At 52.7% G+C, this 15931-nt stretch overlaps 1 protein-coding gene across 1 annotated transcript in view; it reads right to left on the reverse strand.

The window, feature by feature from the left end:
* The window catches only part of LOC139605317 (uncharacterized), an 850331-nt gene that overhangs the window by 98945 nt on the left and 735455 nt on the right, over positions 1-15931 (reverse strand). The window contains 1 exon segment of the mRNA XM_071456679.1: positions 13004-13311. Coding sequence (XP_071312780.1) covers positions 13004-13311 — 308 coding nt within the window.

Raw genomic sequence — 15931 nt, forward strand, 5'->3', positions numbered from 1 at the left:
GTGCATGGCATCCCATACAACAGCACCGGGCAAGCCATTGTCGAAAGAGCAAACCAGACTCTGAAAACTAAGCTGGAAGTGCTAGCAAAGGCAGAAGGCTTCACCAATGCCATTCCCCCAGGTGACCAGGCGTGCATGCTGGCAACTGCGCTGCTAGTGTTAAATCAATTCCCTAGGGGGGACGAAACAAACAGTCCTGCTCAGAGACACTGGGCCACTCGGGCGCTAGAGGAAGGCCCACGGGTGGTGATCAAAAATGAACTAGGGGAGTGGGAACAGGGTTGGAGATTGGTGCTCACGGGGCAGGGATATGCGGCCGTTAAAAAGGACGGGGACATTAAATGGTGTCCACTCAAATCTATCAAACCAGACCTTCATAGGGAAACTCATGAGAATTGTGAGACTTTGTTTACAGGACTGGATCATTGGATGTCCCCGAAACTCATATGCCCCACTACTGGGAAAGAGAGAGAGGCCATCGAGGAACCCGACATCACCTGAGAAGCTTGCGCCATCAAAATTAAAGCAACAACGGTGTTTCTGTGAGATTTTGTGTTGGGGCTTGTCGCCAGAGGGCAAGCCAGCCCAGACTACTACCCTCATCAGGTGGGTCATGCAACATCTTACTGGTGACAAGATGCTCAGAGACATCACCACGCCGAACGCCCCGTCCTTCGTGCTTCGCGTCACCGACCTGTTTCCGGGACAACCAAAGGTAGACCCCTATTCTTCACACGCCACACACATGTACCTATCCTACTGGTGCCCAGCCTCAAACCCAGGAAAAAGTTATTGCAATCACCCAGGGTGGGGATACTGTGGGCACTGGGGCTGTGAAACAATAGTTACAGACACCAGGTCGTCAGGACCTGGGTGGGACCCACAAGAGCCCGACAGATTCCTACAGTTCACCTGGGCACCCGCAGGCTGCAAAACACCCGTCTTCCTTCAGGGAAGTTTCTATCGAAACCACCATAAAGTCCCCAAATTCCGGAAACGCGCTCACTATAACATGACAGTTTTGCAGCCGAATCACCCTAGCTGGGCCGTGGGCAAAGCATGGACAGTAGTCCTTCAAGGGTCAGAAAAGTGGGTGAATGTGCGAATTACCAGACTCCAACCGTCAGCACCCAGAGCGGTTGGGCCCAACAAAGTGATCAAAAGCACACAGAAAGGGAGAAACATGACCTACCCCAAAGCCTTGCCCACAAGGGTCCCCGACGTCCCGACTGGCGATGAGGAAGCCTTCCAGATAGGCCGCTCAGCCAGGTCAGGCTCGGACCCAATCCTTCGCATGTTAGAAGCTACCTTTCTATCCCTAAACGAATCTAACCCTAACCTAACCGACTCCTGCTGGCTTTGCTACGATGTTAAACCCCCCTTTTACAAAGGGGTTGCTTTAGATACCCCCTTCAGCTATTCCACAGCCGATGCCCCTCGCCAGTGCAGATGGGACACACCCCGCAAAGGAATTACCCTGAGTCAAGTCACAGGTCAGGGCAGATGCTTTGGCAATGCAACCCTAGCTAAGCGGAAAGGCGACGTCTGCACCAAAGTAGTTGAGCCCGACAGGAAAAATAATAAGTGGGTAGTCCCATCCGCATCTGGGATGTGGGTTTGCCAGAGATCTGGAGTGAGTCCCTGCGTGTTTCTTGCCAAATTCGATAACTCTAACGACTTTTGTGTTCACGTTCTGATCGTCCCTAGGGTCCTGTACCACTCAGACAAAGAGGTGTACCACCTTTTCGAAGAAAACAGCCGGCTCCACAAGAGGGAAATATTAACAGGTATAACTATCGCAATGCTGCTCGGCCTAGGGGCGGCTGGAACGGCAACAGGTGTCTCAGCCCTAGCAACTCAACACCAAGGAATGTCCCAGCTGCAGATGACCATCGATGAGGACCTGCAGAGGATCAAGAAATCCATTTCCTTTCTAGAAAAGTCAGTCTCCTTGCTCTCAGAAGTGGTCCTGCAGAACAGGCGAGGACTGGATCTCCTGTTCATGCAGCAAGGAGGCCTGTGTGCCGCCTTGACAGAGGAATGTTGTTTCTACGCTGACCACACAGGAGTCGTTAGAGACTCCATGGCAGAACTCCGAAACAGACTGGCTCAGAGACAGAAAGACAGGGAAGCCCAACAGGGCTGGTTTGAATCCTGGTTCAATCGATCTCCATGGCTCACCACCCTGATTTCTACCCTAATAGGCCCAGTCACTATAATCTTACTAACCCTAATCTTCGGGCCTTGCATATTAAACAAACTGGTGCAATTTGTTAAAAGGCGTTTGGAAACGGCTAACATTTTGTTTCTCGAGCGCCGACAATTACTTTAAGGCGTGCCACTTACTAACACACGATTTTACGCTAATTCTACTAACCCATGAAATTTTGTAACCTTTACATTTTATAAGATTTTTACTAATCATGACGGGGGGGGGGGAAAATCTGGAGAGCTAGGGACCTGTGTGTGGAAGATCTCAGGCTGTACGGGTAGATAAGAAGGCCCCCCTCACCCTGCAGTCTGACTGTTGCTCCGTACCCGGCCACACCCGGCCGGACGTGAGCAGAGGGAAGTGACACAGACTGCCCAAGCCATAAATACCCCTGAGACCCCTCAATAAACGCCATTTGCTGTCCACCACATTGGTGTATGTAGCATTGGACTGAGTGACCCTGGGCCTTGGGTCACCGTGCCGGACCTCCCAAACCAGGTCGTTACGCCATAACGGCAACAGGAAGAGATAAAGAAAACTGCCCAATTAACAGAAGATAAATGCTCCAGTTCTAACAGATGGGTGATGATCCCACAGCCTGTGAATTCAGGGAGTGCTCAACATCATGGTTCCTTCTCCTTTCCCTGATCCTCCTTTGTCCCTCCTCTTCCTCCCACTCCTCATCTTCCCTCCCTCCTCCTCCTTTTCCTTCCTAAGCCAACCTCCTTCTCTTACTTCCCTCCCTTCCTGCTCTCCTTCATCCAAACTGGGCCTTGTTGGGGACCCTGGCTGCAGACTTCCAGCCCTTGGGGTTCCTCCCAGGAGATCCGGAAGGGGTGAATGCAGAGAGGGCTGGGAGATCCCAGGAGTGGCTTCACTGGGAGGGACTGGGCTGTACTGGGATCATACTGGAATCAAATGGGCAGTGACTGGGATTGCACTGCATTTGTACTCACATCATACCAGGATCATACTGGAACTGAGTAGGAGCCTGCCGGGTGCAATTGTGACCCTGTTGGAGGCAAATGGGGTATACTGGGAGCAAGTGGGATCATGCTCTGGGTGAGCAGGAGCAGCTGTGAGCAACTGGGATCATGCCAGGAGCATGTGGGAGAAGTGGGAGTGACTGGGTGCATGCTGGGGGTCATTGGAAACAACTGGGCTTCTACTGGGATCATGCTGGCAGTGACTGGGAATATGCTGGAAGGAACTGGTATACACTGGGAAAGACTGGGAAACACTGGAACAAAAGTCAGGGTGAAAGGGAGCAACTGGAACCATGTGGGGCACAAGTGGTTCCTACAGGCAGCAACTGGGACCACACCGGGGTCATCACTGGATCATACTGGGACTGACTGGATTAACCCTGGCAGTGTCTGAGAGTGACTGGGAACACACCATGCACATCGTCCCTGCACTGGGGGTGACTGGGAGCAACTGGGAGCACACTGGGAGCAAATGGCATCATACTGGGACTGACTGGGTTGATCTAGCTGGAGGCAACTGGGACCATCCTGGGAGTGCTTGAAAGTAACTGGGATTATTCTGGGACCATACTGGGAGTGCTGCCATGTGACAAGGATCATACTAATACATAAAATTTCAATAGTCAATGTGAATTTTATATCTATATCTTTGATTTTAAAGAAGGCCAGCAAGCAGCGCTGGTTGGCTGGGGAGTCACCGCTCCACTCACGGCACAAACCACTTACAAATTCAGTAAAGTATATATATACTGTTTTTAAGCATAAAAAAGCAGTTTCCAGTGTGCTTGTTTAGTAGAAATGTGTAAATATCAATCAGCTGGAATAAGCAATTTCATCATCTTTCCAGGTGGTTGTTGGCTTCCTGTCCTTCTTGTGCTTGTCTGGAGCGAGGCCCCTTCACCGCTGTCTGCTACATGATTTTGTTAAGCTTTTTATTACACATAAGCATTTAGTCGCAGTGCAGTCCCCTTAGCTTCACCACAACTTCCTCTATTTTATTCTAAGCATCAGTCATCTTGCTACCTCATCTCTTTACTTTACCATACTTCCCCTAGTTCAAAGCTTTATTTGGCTATAGAAAGTTTCATAAGCCTTCTTTGGATCTATCCCAAAGAATGCATCCATTTTCCACACAGCAGATAAAAGCATTTGCTGATTCCATTGCTGATTGACACAAATCACAAAAACATTTTGCACAGTATTGCTCACCAGATTGATGATGTGGGGATCTACCTCCCTTTCCTGTAGGGCATGTAGAACATGCTGCTGGCTTGCGGTGTCAAAAGCCTTGGCCATGTCCACAAATACAACAGCCAGGGGTTTGTGTTCTCCTTTTGCTGACTGAATTCTAGTTTGCAGGAGTTTCATGTTTTCGGAGCATTCCACTGCCCTTATAAAGCCTCTTTGCCTTGGGTTGAGGGGGCAAGCCTTGGTCAGTTTGGCTGTTAAAATCCTGGAGAACAGTCTTAGCAAGATGGAACCGATCAGGATGGGTCTCCAGTTGTTAATGTCCTTTAGGTGCCCTGCTTTGGTTGACTTAGGAATCAAAACAGTCCTGCAAGCCCTCCCCATGTCTGGGATTTTTCCTGATGTTAACCATAAGCTGAAGATCTCCATGGTCCAGGAGTACTCTGGATCCATCTTCTTGATGTCTCTTAGACTAATCCTGGACTGGGAGCCGAGTTTTTGCTCATCTCCTGCACATTTTTCTCAATTTCTTTTGCCATAATTAAGTCTCTGAAAGCACTAATGTTGGCTTTCCCATTAATTTGGTGTTGCCGCCGCTTGGGGCGTGGCATCCCAAGTCGAGGACGGCTCGGTGGCAGCGCCTCTGCCACACGGACCAAGCACACGCACACACCAATGTGGTGGGCGGTAACTCTCATTTATTAACGGTTAGGCAGGGTCATTTATAACAGGGGTTAATGGTCAACAACACGTGGGGCTAAGTAACAGTAAAGGGGAGGGGTTCTGTCTGCCCGAAACAATGCGAGATCTTGGGGCCAGTCCCTCATCTCCCACAATTTGGAAGTTCCCAAGGCTATCAAATGTTCCAGGTGTTTCCCATCAGGCTTTAAAAACTGAATAAAGTTCGATGGGTGGGATTTCACAGGACAAACACTCTTTGTCATTCAGGATAATTTTAGCAAGTTTTCCCCTTTCTAGATGGAACAGGTCTTAGAAGCAAAGAAAATGACCTTTCTTAACTGTTCTTCTTTTCATCCACTTTGGAAAAGGTCTTATTGGTCCTTTTTCCTGGCTCCCCATTTTTCTCTTATCTTGGGTTGCTGTTCTTATCTGGCTGATTAATTCAAGGCATCAAAAGCATTCCTGTGCTGATTGATTGTTGATTGCATCTCCTTATCATCTATTAAGTGCTTGAATATCCACAGGAAGGTGTGAATTGTCCCAGCTGATAGCCATTCACTGAGGGTTCTGAGATAATGGGCCTGCAGCTCCCCCTCCCTCTGTCACTTGCTGTTTCCCAGCTGTTGTTATCTTTATCAGGGTGGTGACTCATCTTGGGATCTGTTTTCCTTCCAGCAGCTGCTCTCCCAGGCATCTGACTCCTCCCAAGATCTTTGTCCAAGTCCATTCGCAGGCCCCCAGCTGCTCTCCTGGTTTGATGACTCATGCCAGGTTCCTTATCTACATCCTCAGCTGGTTTCCTGGGCAGCAATCTCCTTTTGTCCCTGATTTCTTCAGCTGTTTTACTTGTGATGTGTGTCCTGCAATGAGTTTATTGATGCTTTTGTTGCCCTCAAACTGAGCCTCCAATCTTACCAGTAGTTCTTCCTCCTCTTTAGTCCAGCATTTTTGGTGGGCTCCTGGGTTGGAAGTCTCTTTTGGGTGGAAAACAGCAACCCTTTCCTGATTTCTAACCAATGAATGTGCCAATCTTTTGTGTTGTCCCAGAGCAATTTTCATCTTGAAGTCTCTGCTGCATTCCTCATATATCCACTCCCTGCCTGGAGCCATTTCTGCTGCTCCCCTGCATTTACCAAAGTGACAAACAATACCATGAGAATTACTCTTCTCTTTTCCACATTGAGCACACAGAAAACAAACCCTCCTTATCCCGTGGGCTACCCTCAGATGCTCAATCAAGCCCAACACACAGTTCACCCGGGTACCGCAGCAAGGACAAGGTGGATTTGTTATCAGGAGCAGTCACAGTAAGGATGTCTTCCAGTGTCTGTTCCCCGTGGTTCTCTGTCTGAGCTGGGCATGTCGCCGGCTTGGTGTCGTTCTCCGGCTCAGCAGGTGATGTTTCTGGTGTGCCCTCAGTCTCACAATTGCTGTTTCTCTACCTGTTGTCAAGCACAAACGATTCACAGTTCCTCGGAAGGCAGATCTTCAGTCCCACACTTGGCCGTGGTGCAAACTGTTCATAGACCTCAGGCAGCCTGCTCAAACCCTCCCAGCTTGCAGGAAAATGAACACATTCAAAGTTATTCATAAACAAGTCCAATCTAGAAAACTCAGAGTTCACCAGAGAAGCCAGTTCACATACTGGGGGGGTGAGATGGTAAATTTTTCAACACTAGGTCTACCCAGATTTTAGACAACAGGTCTAGCTGGTGTTTAGAAAATAAAAACACCAGGTTTACCTTGCAAAATTGAGAGAAGGTGTCCAGTTGTAGACCCTGGGACACCAGGTCACCTAGTTATGTTTAGAGGTTTTGTTTTAAAATGGTTCCCCATTTTATGGCTCCGGATAGTAAATTTGCCACAAGTTTAGGAGAGGTAGAATAAGAAGGACAGAGCAAGGACATAGCAATCTTTTGCCCACTTTAAAATCCTGGAGTCAGGTCTTGGGCAAAGAGCCACCCAGCTCTTACTGTTTGTTTCAGGAGGATGACATTTCAACAGGAGGACGTTGAACTGGCCATCCCCACCACCTCTGTGCTGGGGCAGAGATCGACTGGGTTCCATTACACAGGGTTTCCAGCAGGACCATGAGGAGGTGCAATCACTGCAGCAATGCCCAGTTTGTAACTATACTCTCAAAAACTGCCTTAAGAGAATCACAGTCGCTCCCGCCTTTTGCCTGCACTTCACTGAATTTCTTCACTTTGACATTCAGAGCACTGGGCAGCAATCCCATCGCATCATCACCCACCTCAGGCCTTTGGGATGCTTTGTTTTAATTAAACAGTCAGATTCCCCTGGTTTGCACCAGTTCTAAGCTGGCTGCTGGGTGCTGGCCAAGGTGGGGCACTGGCCCAGGGACCCCCGCCGGGGACCCTCCCCTGCATGAACTGCTCAGCCGACGCCTTTTCCCAGCAGTTGACAGCAGGGCATGGAGCGACAGATACGGCTTGATCGTAGCCAGGTGTTGCACAGCAGCTGGGAGTCTCACAGCAGCCAGGTACAGCTTGGCAACAGGCACGGGCAGCTCCATAGCAGCCAGGAATGGCTCCACAGCCAGGCACCCCCTCACAATGCCAGGGCGCTCTCCCGCCGGGGCCGGGCACTGTCTCGCCGTGGCTGGGCACAGCTGTAGGGGCGCTTTCAGTCACAGCAAAGCACAGAGAGGTGGTTCCAGCGCAGGCAGAGATGGCTACAGGGGCAGCAGCATGGCACAGAGGAGCTGGAATCTCGCAGGGGCCGGGCACCGCTTCTGAGATCTCAGCTGGTGTGGCAGGGCCTGGTGGAGGGGCAGCAAAGCCCGCTCCATGGCCAGGCACTGTCCTGCAGGAGCAAGGCATCTCACAGTGGTGGCGGCTGGGTGCCTTGCAGCGGCTGCAGTGGCAAAGCGCCTCCCTGCTGCTACCAAGTGCTGCTTCTGGGGTTCCAGCTGCGGCAGCAGGGCACAGCAGAGTGGCAGAGTGCCTGTTCAATGTGGCTCTGCAGCATGATGTCTCTCCACCCTCTGGATCAGCAGCAGCGCTCTCCATTGACAACCCGCGCTGGGCTTGGGCGGTTGCGGCAGTTTCTGCCAGCAGGGCAGAACAAGGGGCAGCAGAGGGCACAGCAGCACAGCAGCCAGTCCTTTCAGATGTCTTGGCAGCCATGGCAGGGCACAGAGGGGCTGCAGGGTGCTCATTTAACACAGCCAGGCTGCTCGGGGCGCCTTCCCCACTGACCCCAGGGACGGCACACTCAGCTGGCAGCGCCCTCCCGCCTGGGGCAGCGGCACGGCCCCAGGTGACCAGGGGACATCCTGCTGGGCAAACACCTCCACTGGGGGTGGCAGCACAGTCCCAGGGGCAGCAGGGCACTCCCTGGGCAGGTGACCCTCACCTGGGGAGGCTCCATGGCTCTGCCTGGTGGCCTCCGGGTGGGCTGTGCCTTCTGCACTCATTCTCTTCCCTCACTCACCCAGCACAGCCTCTGCTCTCTCTGCTGCCTCCCCCAGCACCCTGCTTTCACCATTAGCCTTGGTGGAGAGCCAGTGAATGCCCCATCCTTGGAAACATTCCTGCTTGGATAGGCTCTGAGCAACATGATGGAGTGAAAGATGCCTCTGCTCCCACCCCACAGCAGGCCCTGTGGTGTCAGCTACAGGAGTAGTTGGGGTCTCCAACTACTAGGATGAAATTCCCCCAGAGAGCAGAGAGAACACAAAGCACCACAGCTGGCAGGAACATCCTCCCATGCAGATGTGAATATTCTGGATCAACAGGCTCAGGCTGCCCAGCTTTGCCTCTTTGTAGATGGACACAAGTGTCAGAAGTGACTGAGAACCAGGAGGCCCCACAGTGTCTCTGAGTCCCCTTGGTTCCCTGAGATCACACAGTGTCCCAGGCTCCCTTTGGTTCCATGAGGCCCCACAATGTCACAAGGATCCCTGGACAACACAAGGCCCTGAGATATCTCAATGGATCCTTGGTTCCAACTGTCCTCACTGAGTCACAAGGGCCTCTGGATTCCATGAGACCCCACAGTGTCACAGGGTCCCTTTGGTTCCACAAGCCACAGGGTCACAACTGGTCCTGAGCATCTTCAGGCACCTGAGTCTCAGAGCATCCTCTCACTTCCATGAACTCCACAGTGTCACAATGTCCCCTTGGTTCCATTTAGTCCTGTAGAGTCACAAGGATTCCTGGGAAGCATGAGGCCCTGAGGTATCACAATGGATGGTTCCATGAAGCCCCAGAGTTTCACAGTCTCCTCTTGGTTCCATGGATTCTACAAGACCCTGGAGTGTCACAGGGCTCCTATAGTCCCATGAGTCTCCAGAGTGTGAACAATGTCCCCAGGAGGCACTGCAGTGTCACAGAGGAGCAGCACTGCAGTGGGCACAGCACCAGGGCAGGTTTGGCAGTGTTCCCATGTCTGTGACACAACAGCAGTGGCAACACCAACGTTCCCCTCTCTATGATACCACAGCACTTCAAGATCGAGCATTCCCCTGTCTGTGACACCACAGGGGTGGCAGCCACAGTGTTCCCCATTCTGTGACACCACAGCAGTGACAATTCAAACGTTCCCCTGTCTGTCACAAAACAAGGGTGGCAATTCCAATGTTCCCCTCCCTGTGACAGAACAGAGGTGGCAGCCCTAAAATTCCCCTCTCTGTGACATCACAGCGATGGCTGCCCCAGTGTCCCCCTCTCTGTGACACCACATCGGAGGCAATCCTGACCTTCCACTCTCTGTGACACCACAGCTGTGGCAGCCCTAAATCCCTTCTCTGTGACACCACAATGGTGAAAGCCACAACGTTCCCCTCTCTAGGACACCACAGTGGTTGCAGCCCCACTGTTCCTGTCTCTGTGACAACACAGCTGTGCCAGTCCTCGTCCCCCTCTCTGTGACACCACAGAGGTGGCACCCGCAGTCTTCCCCTCTTTATGACACCAACACAGTGGCAGAACAAAGATTCCCTTCTCTATGAGAAAACAGTGGTGGCAGCCCCAACATTCCAATCTCTCTGACATCACTTTAGTGCCCAACCAAACATTGCCCTGTCTATGAAAACACAGTAGTAGCAGCCCCCACATTCCCCTCTCTGTGACACCATTGAGGTGGCACCCCCAGCATTCTCCTCTCTATGACAGCACCACAGTGGCAGCCCCAACATTCCCCTCTCTGTGACACCACAGGGGTGGCAGCCCCAAATGCTCCCCTGTCTGTGATACCCCAGCAGTGACTCCCACACATTCCCCTGCCTGTGACACCACTGCATTGGCAGTCCCAACATGGACTTCTGTATGACACCACAGCGGGGGCAGCCCCAAGATTAGCCTCTCCATGAGAAACCAGGGGTAGCAGCCCCAAGGTTACCCTGTCTTTGAGCTCACAAGGATGGCAGCCCCAATGTTCTCCTCTCTATGACATCACTGGGGGCAGTGGAAGCCCCAATGTTCTCCTATGACAACAAAGCACTGGAAGCCACAGTGTTCCCTTCTATGACTACAGCAGCAGCAACATTTCCCTCACTGTGACACCACAGCTGTGGCAGTCCCGTTGTCCCGGTCTCTGTGACAGCACAGTGGTTGCTGCCCGAATGTTCCCCTCTCTGTGACACTGCAGCTGTGGCAGCAGCACTGGAACAGAAGCAGCAGCCGTGGAACACCAGGGGAGCAGGGGAGGAGCAGAGAAGGAGCAGTGGAAAAGTGGGAGATGAGCAGTGTTGGAGCAGCAGTGGAGTAGTGGTGCAGGAGCAGAGGAACCGTGCTGAAACAGCACAGCACAGCTTTGGAGCAGCAGTGGAGTGAGCATGGAAAAGGCAGAACAGTGGTGGCACAGGAACTCCAGCCATGGAACAGGGGTGGCAGAGGAGCTACAGCCATGGAACAGTGGTGGCACAGGAGCTCCAGCCATGGAACAGTGGTGGCACAGGAGCTACAGCCATGGAACAGTTGTGGCACAGGAACTACAGCCATGGAACAGTGGTGGCACAGGAGCTACGGCCATGGAACAGTGGTGGCACAGGAACTACAGCCATGGAACAGTGGTGGCACAGGAGATACGGCCATGGAACAGTGGTGGCACAGGAACTCCAGCCATGGAACAGTGGTGGCACAGGAGCTACAGCCATGGAACAGTGGTGGCACAGCCCCGCAGCTGTGGAGCGGCGCCTGAGATGCCGAAGCTGCGGGACACAGAGCGGCTCCCAGCGCTGTGTCCTGCAGGAGCCGGCCCCACACACACCAGAGCGATGCCCCTTAGGCTGAGCCAGAGCTGGGGGCACAGGCAGGAATTGCTTCTGGGCTCTGGAAGGTGTGGATTGAGTGCATTTAATGGTGACCTGGGGGTTGATCCTACTCATTGTGGCTGCTTTTGTGCTGTCGGGACCATTCCAGTTCATCTGAAGTCATGAACTCAGGAGAAACTTGGGACAAAAGGAATCAAAGTGCCTTCTGTCCTGCTGTCTTGATTTGGAAAGACAGGTGCCTGCTAAGGAAGGCAGGAACCTCCCCTGAATTGGAGAATATAACCTCCCCGCACCTCCAAACTGCTATAAATTTTAAATTAAGGGGCTCTCAGGCAAAAAATATGGGAGCAGGAAATAACAGTTCTTTATTGGGGAAGAAAATAAAAGGAGAAAATAAACAATGCAGTAAACTAAAACAGCAATGACAGAACCAGAACCCAACCTGACACCCTGTTGGTCAGGCTGTTGGTAGCAATCCAATTGGAATTCTGGCTGCAGTCCTCCTGCAGTGTCAGGTGTGGGTCTGTTGCAGCAGGGCTCCTGTAGAAAAGGGTGGAGTCCCTGGGTGGATGCCATCAGGATCCTCCAGTCCAACTGCTGACCCTGCACAGGACACCCCAACAATGCCAGCCTGGCCTGGCAGCACTGGCCAAACGCTGCTGGAGCTCAGAGAGCCCTGGAGCTGGAACCCTTCCCTGGGGAGCCTGGCCAGGGCCCCAGCAGCCTCTGGGCAAAAACCTTTTCCTGACATCCAACCTGAGCCTGCCCCGACTCAGCTGCAGCCGCTCCCTCCACTCCTGTCCCTGGGCACCAGAGGGAAGAGGTTCCCACAGCCCCAGCCAGGGACCCGCTCCCAAGGCTGCTGCCATGGCCACCAGGGCTGGCACCGGCTGGGATGCTCGGTTTCCACGGGCCGGGCTTCAGGAATGGGATTCCCCAATTTCCTGCTCCCGCTAAAACCGCGCTGCCCTCGCTGCCCTCCCGCCTCCCATGGAAAGCACAAAAGGCAAGGATCCCGGGCTGGGATAAGAACAATTTACTGGGAACAGAAATGAGATAAGGAACAAACAGGAACAGAAACAATATTGATAACAGAAGGGATAAGAAAAACTTTTAAAGGGAAAACTAAAACACAACTCACTGGGTCTTCCTGGCCATGTATTTCCCCCTGCCTGGAAAGGACACCCTTCTCCTCAGAGAGAGAGAGAGAGAGAGAGAGAGAGAGAGTCCCTTTCCTGCCCCTGGCAATGACCTGAGGTGGGAGTGAGTGTCATGACAGGGCTATGGCCAGACCCTTATGTTTTTCAATGCCACATCAGGTCATTGGGAGGGGCAGGAAAATTGACAGCTGTCTTCCCAGCATGGATTACAGGGAAAATGGATCCCCAGGGCTCTTCCCAACGTGGGACCTCCAATGGAGAAAGAAGCTGGAGTGGTGCATAGAGCTCTTCCTGCAGCTGGGGCACTCGCAGAACTTCCCTGACTGGTGACTCCATTGGTTTCTGGTCAAATTCGAGCTCATGGAGAAGCTCTTCCCATGAAGTGGGACACTTGTAGGGCCTCTCCCCAGTGTGGATGCGCCGGTGGATGATGAAGGTGGATTTTTTCTTGAATCGCTTCCTGCAATCAGGGCAGCAGAAGGGCCTCTCCTGGGTGTGACTCTGCTCATTCAGGCAGAGAATTTTGCTGGTCTGGAACCTCTTCCCACAGGTGGGGCACTCGTAGGGCCTCTCCCCAGTGTGGATGCACCGGTGGATGATGAGGTGGGAGTTGTGCTTGAAGCCCTTCCCGCACTCAGGGCAGCGGAAGGGCCTCTCCTCTGTATGAATGCGCTGGTGGCAGAGGTAATTGGAGCGTGTCTGAAACCTCTTCTGACACTGGGGACACTTGTAGGGCCTCTCCCCAGTGTGGATGCGTTGGTGCCTGATGAGGGCAGAGGTGCAGCTGAAGCCCTTCCCACACTCCCCACACTCGTAGGCCCATTCCCCAGTGTGGATCATCTGGTGGCAGATCAGGTGGAAGCTCTTCCTGAAGCTCATCCCACACTCCAAGCACTTGTAGGGCTTCTCCCCATTGTGAAGCTGCTCATGGACCACCAGCTCTGAGCTCTGGCTGAAGCTCTGTCCACCTTCCTGGCTCAGGGTGGGTCTTTCCTCCTCAGAGCACCCTGGGCTGGGTTTGCAGCCTCTCCTTCTCTGGGATCTCTGGGGCTTTCCTTCCCTGTTGGATTCCTGTGCACTAGAGTTGCTCAAAACAGCCTCTTCCAGAGATTCTGCTGTGGAGATTTTTCCTCCCTGGTCTCCATCCTCAGCTTCTTCCCTGGGGAAGGAACGACAAGGAGAGGATGGGATTTGCCTCCGTGCCAGAGGGAAAGGGGAAGGAGATCCCCCCAGAGCATCCCCAGCAGGACGGCATTGGCAGCAGGGTTGTCCTGCAGCCAGGGGCTGGGAGATGGAGCAGGAGAGAGGGGCAAAGGGGCACTGACTTCCTCCTCACCTGCCTGGGTGTCTCGAGGCTCCTTCCTCTTCCTTGCAGGCTCCTCTTCCATCTGGCAAACGTTAGGAGATGGGAAATTCTGTTTTGGGAAGAAAACAAGGGAGCACACGTTGTCTTTTTTACTGGATTGAAGGAAAACCTGCGGGAGAGTCTAATTCAGAATTACAATTTAATAAGAAAATTAAGATCAAGGAAATGATACAGATACACTGTCTTAAACTGACAGAGTCAGGATATAACCTGACACCCTGTTGCTGCTCAGGGTGGTGGCAGCAGTCCCATTAAATGGTGGCTGCAGTCCTATTGGAGAGATGAACGTGATTCTGTCCAAGCAGTGATCCTGTAGAAGGGTCTGGTCTTCCTCTGGAGGTACAGGGGTGGTTCTGGAGCTCTTGTCCTCTGGGAATCCAGTAGGCAAGCTGCTCCTGGTGTTGCAAGGCTCAGCTTATATCCAGGTAGGAATGCTTGGAACCTCCCCCTGGGCGGAGCATCCCACAATGGGATGATGGAATTTTATCAGTCCTGCAGTGACACACAATGGCCCATTCACAGAAGATATCTCCCCTGGAGGGCGTTATCAGGGCTGGGTCATGGAAGAGATAAAGAACCCTGCCCCACCTGTTTCTAGCAGTTGATGAAGATGGGGATTGAAAACATGCATTTGGTTACATCTTACACTGTAACCTGAAACAGTGGGGGAATCCCTGCTCAGGGGGTGAACACCACTCCCCTTACCCAAACTGGCTCAGGTGTAAAACCCCCACCCTGGGAAGGCCACACACACAGGGGACAATGTCACACTTGCCCTGCCCCAGGGGAGGTCTCTGTCCCTGTCACTCCCTTGCTCTCCCCCCTTTTCTCTTTCTTTCCATCTCTCTCTCTCTACCTCACATTTACTGTTCAATAAAATCCACTTTGGATTTGGTCTCGTTAGCACCTTAACTGGGGCAGAGGCATCTCTCTAACAATTTGCGTAACCAGATTGTGACATTATTTTGGCGCAGTGAGTTCAGGGCACTCTTGTCTCACCCCAGGTGCCTTTGACAACAGCATGGTTCCCTCTGAGGAGGTTGTGGTTTTTCTGGAAGAACCCTTGGAAACTTGGACACAGTCCCTCCTTCCTCCTGGGGAACTTATGGAAGAACTGATGGGGAAAATGGCTGTTGTGGGTGGCAGTGAAAAAGAAAATATTTTGTTGTCCTTCCTTGAAAAGTTTGTTAAAATCACTGGAGAAGAGGGAGCAAATGATATCAGCGTGACTGACAAAGTTCATTTACTCCAAGGTGAGGAACACAAGGCTGCTAAAATTCCCACAGGAAGCCCTGCTCAAGTAGCTAAATTCCCCAATAACTCCAGCCAGGGGTCTCCAGGAGGATTTTTTTGGAGAGTGTTTGGAGCTGGCAGATCCCGGACTCGAGCCCCGGATATCTCCGGGCTCCCTAAGAGGAGCTTTTTCGGGGGCAGAGGAGCCACGATCGCCCCTCGGGAGGGTCCCGGGGGGTCCACGTGGGGATGGCCCGGTACCGACGGGGCGGGACATTGGTTTTGGGGATCCCCGTGAGAGCCGGGACTGTGGAACGGGGGACCCCCGGGGCGGGGAGAGGGGAAGGGGCGATACCGGAGCTGGGGCACCCCCGGCAGCCCGGAGATGAGGCGGGGACGGGACCCCCTGACCCTGACAGGGGCGTGTCCTGGGGTGACTTCATGATGCTCGTGCCCCATCGGTCTGTTTAGCCCAGAAATGAGTTCTGCACCTTTAAGGCTGGTTCTGAGAGAGAAGGGGAGGAGGAAGAAGCTGCAGTTTGTTTTCATACACTGCACTCACTCCTCCACATTCCGGCTCCTGGATGGACAGAGGGTGGGACAGAGCTCTCCTTTGCTTTTAGTTAGTTTTTAGCTCTCTGAGGCAGAGAAGTTGCCTGGACTGTTATTTTTCGTTTTCTTTGGAGCTGTTTGAACCTGCTCTGCACTGAACACCCAGAACACCACCAGCAGCTTGCATCTGTGGCCCACTGGGCCTGGCCTGGGCCGCGGCATTTCCAGCACTGCAGAGGCTGATAAGAGACTGATAAGAGACTGAGTGAGCTGAGCTACAGCCCAGAGAGGGACTTTCTGTGTTTGTCATCTCTT

This window comes from Agelaius tricolor, unplaced genomic scaffold, assembly GCF_023055355.1.
Source record: "Agelaius tricolor isolate 1412-34295 unplaced genomic scaffold, bAgeTri1.0.p SCAF_64, whole genome shotgun sequence".
Classification (NCBI taxonomy): domain Eukaryota; kingdom Metazoa; phylum Chordata; class Aves; order Passeriformes; family Icteridae; genus Agelaius; species Agelaius tricolor.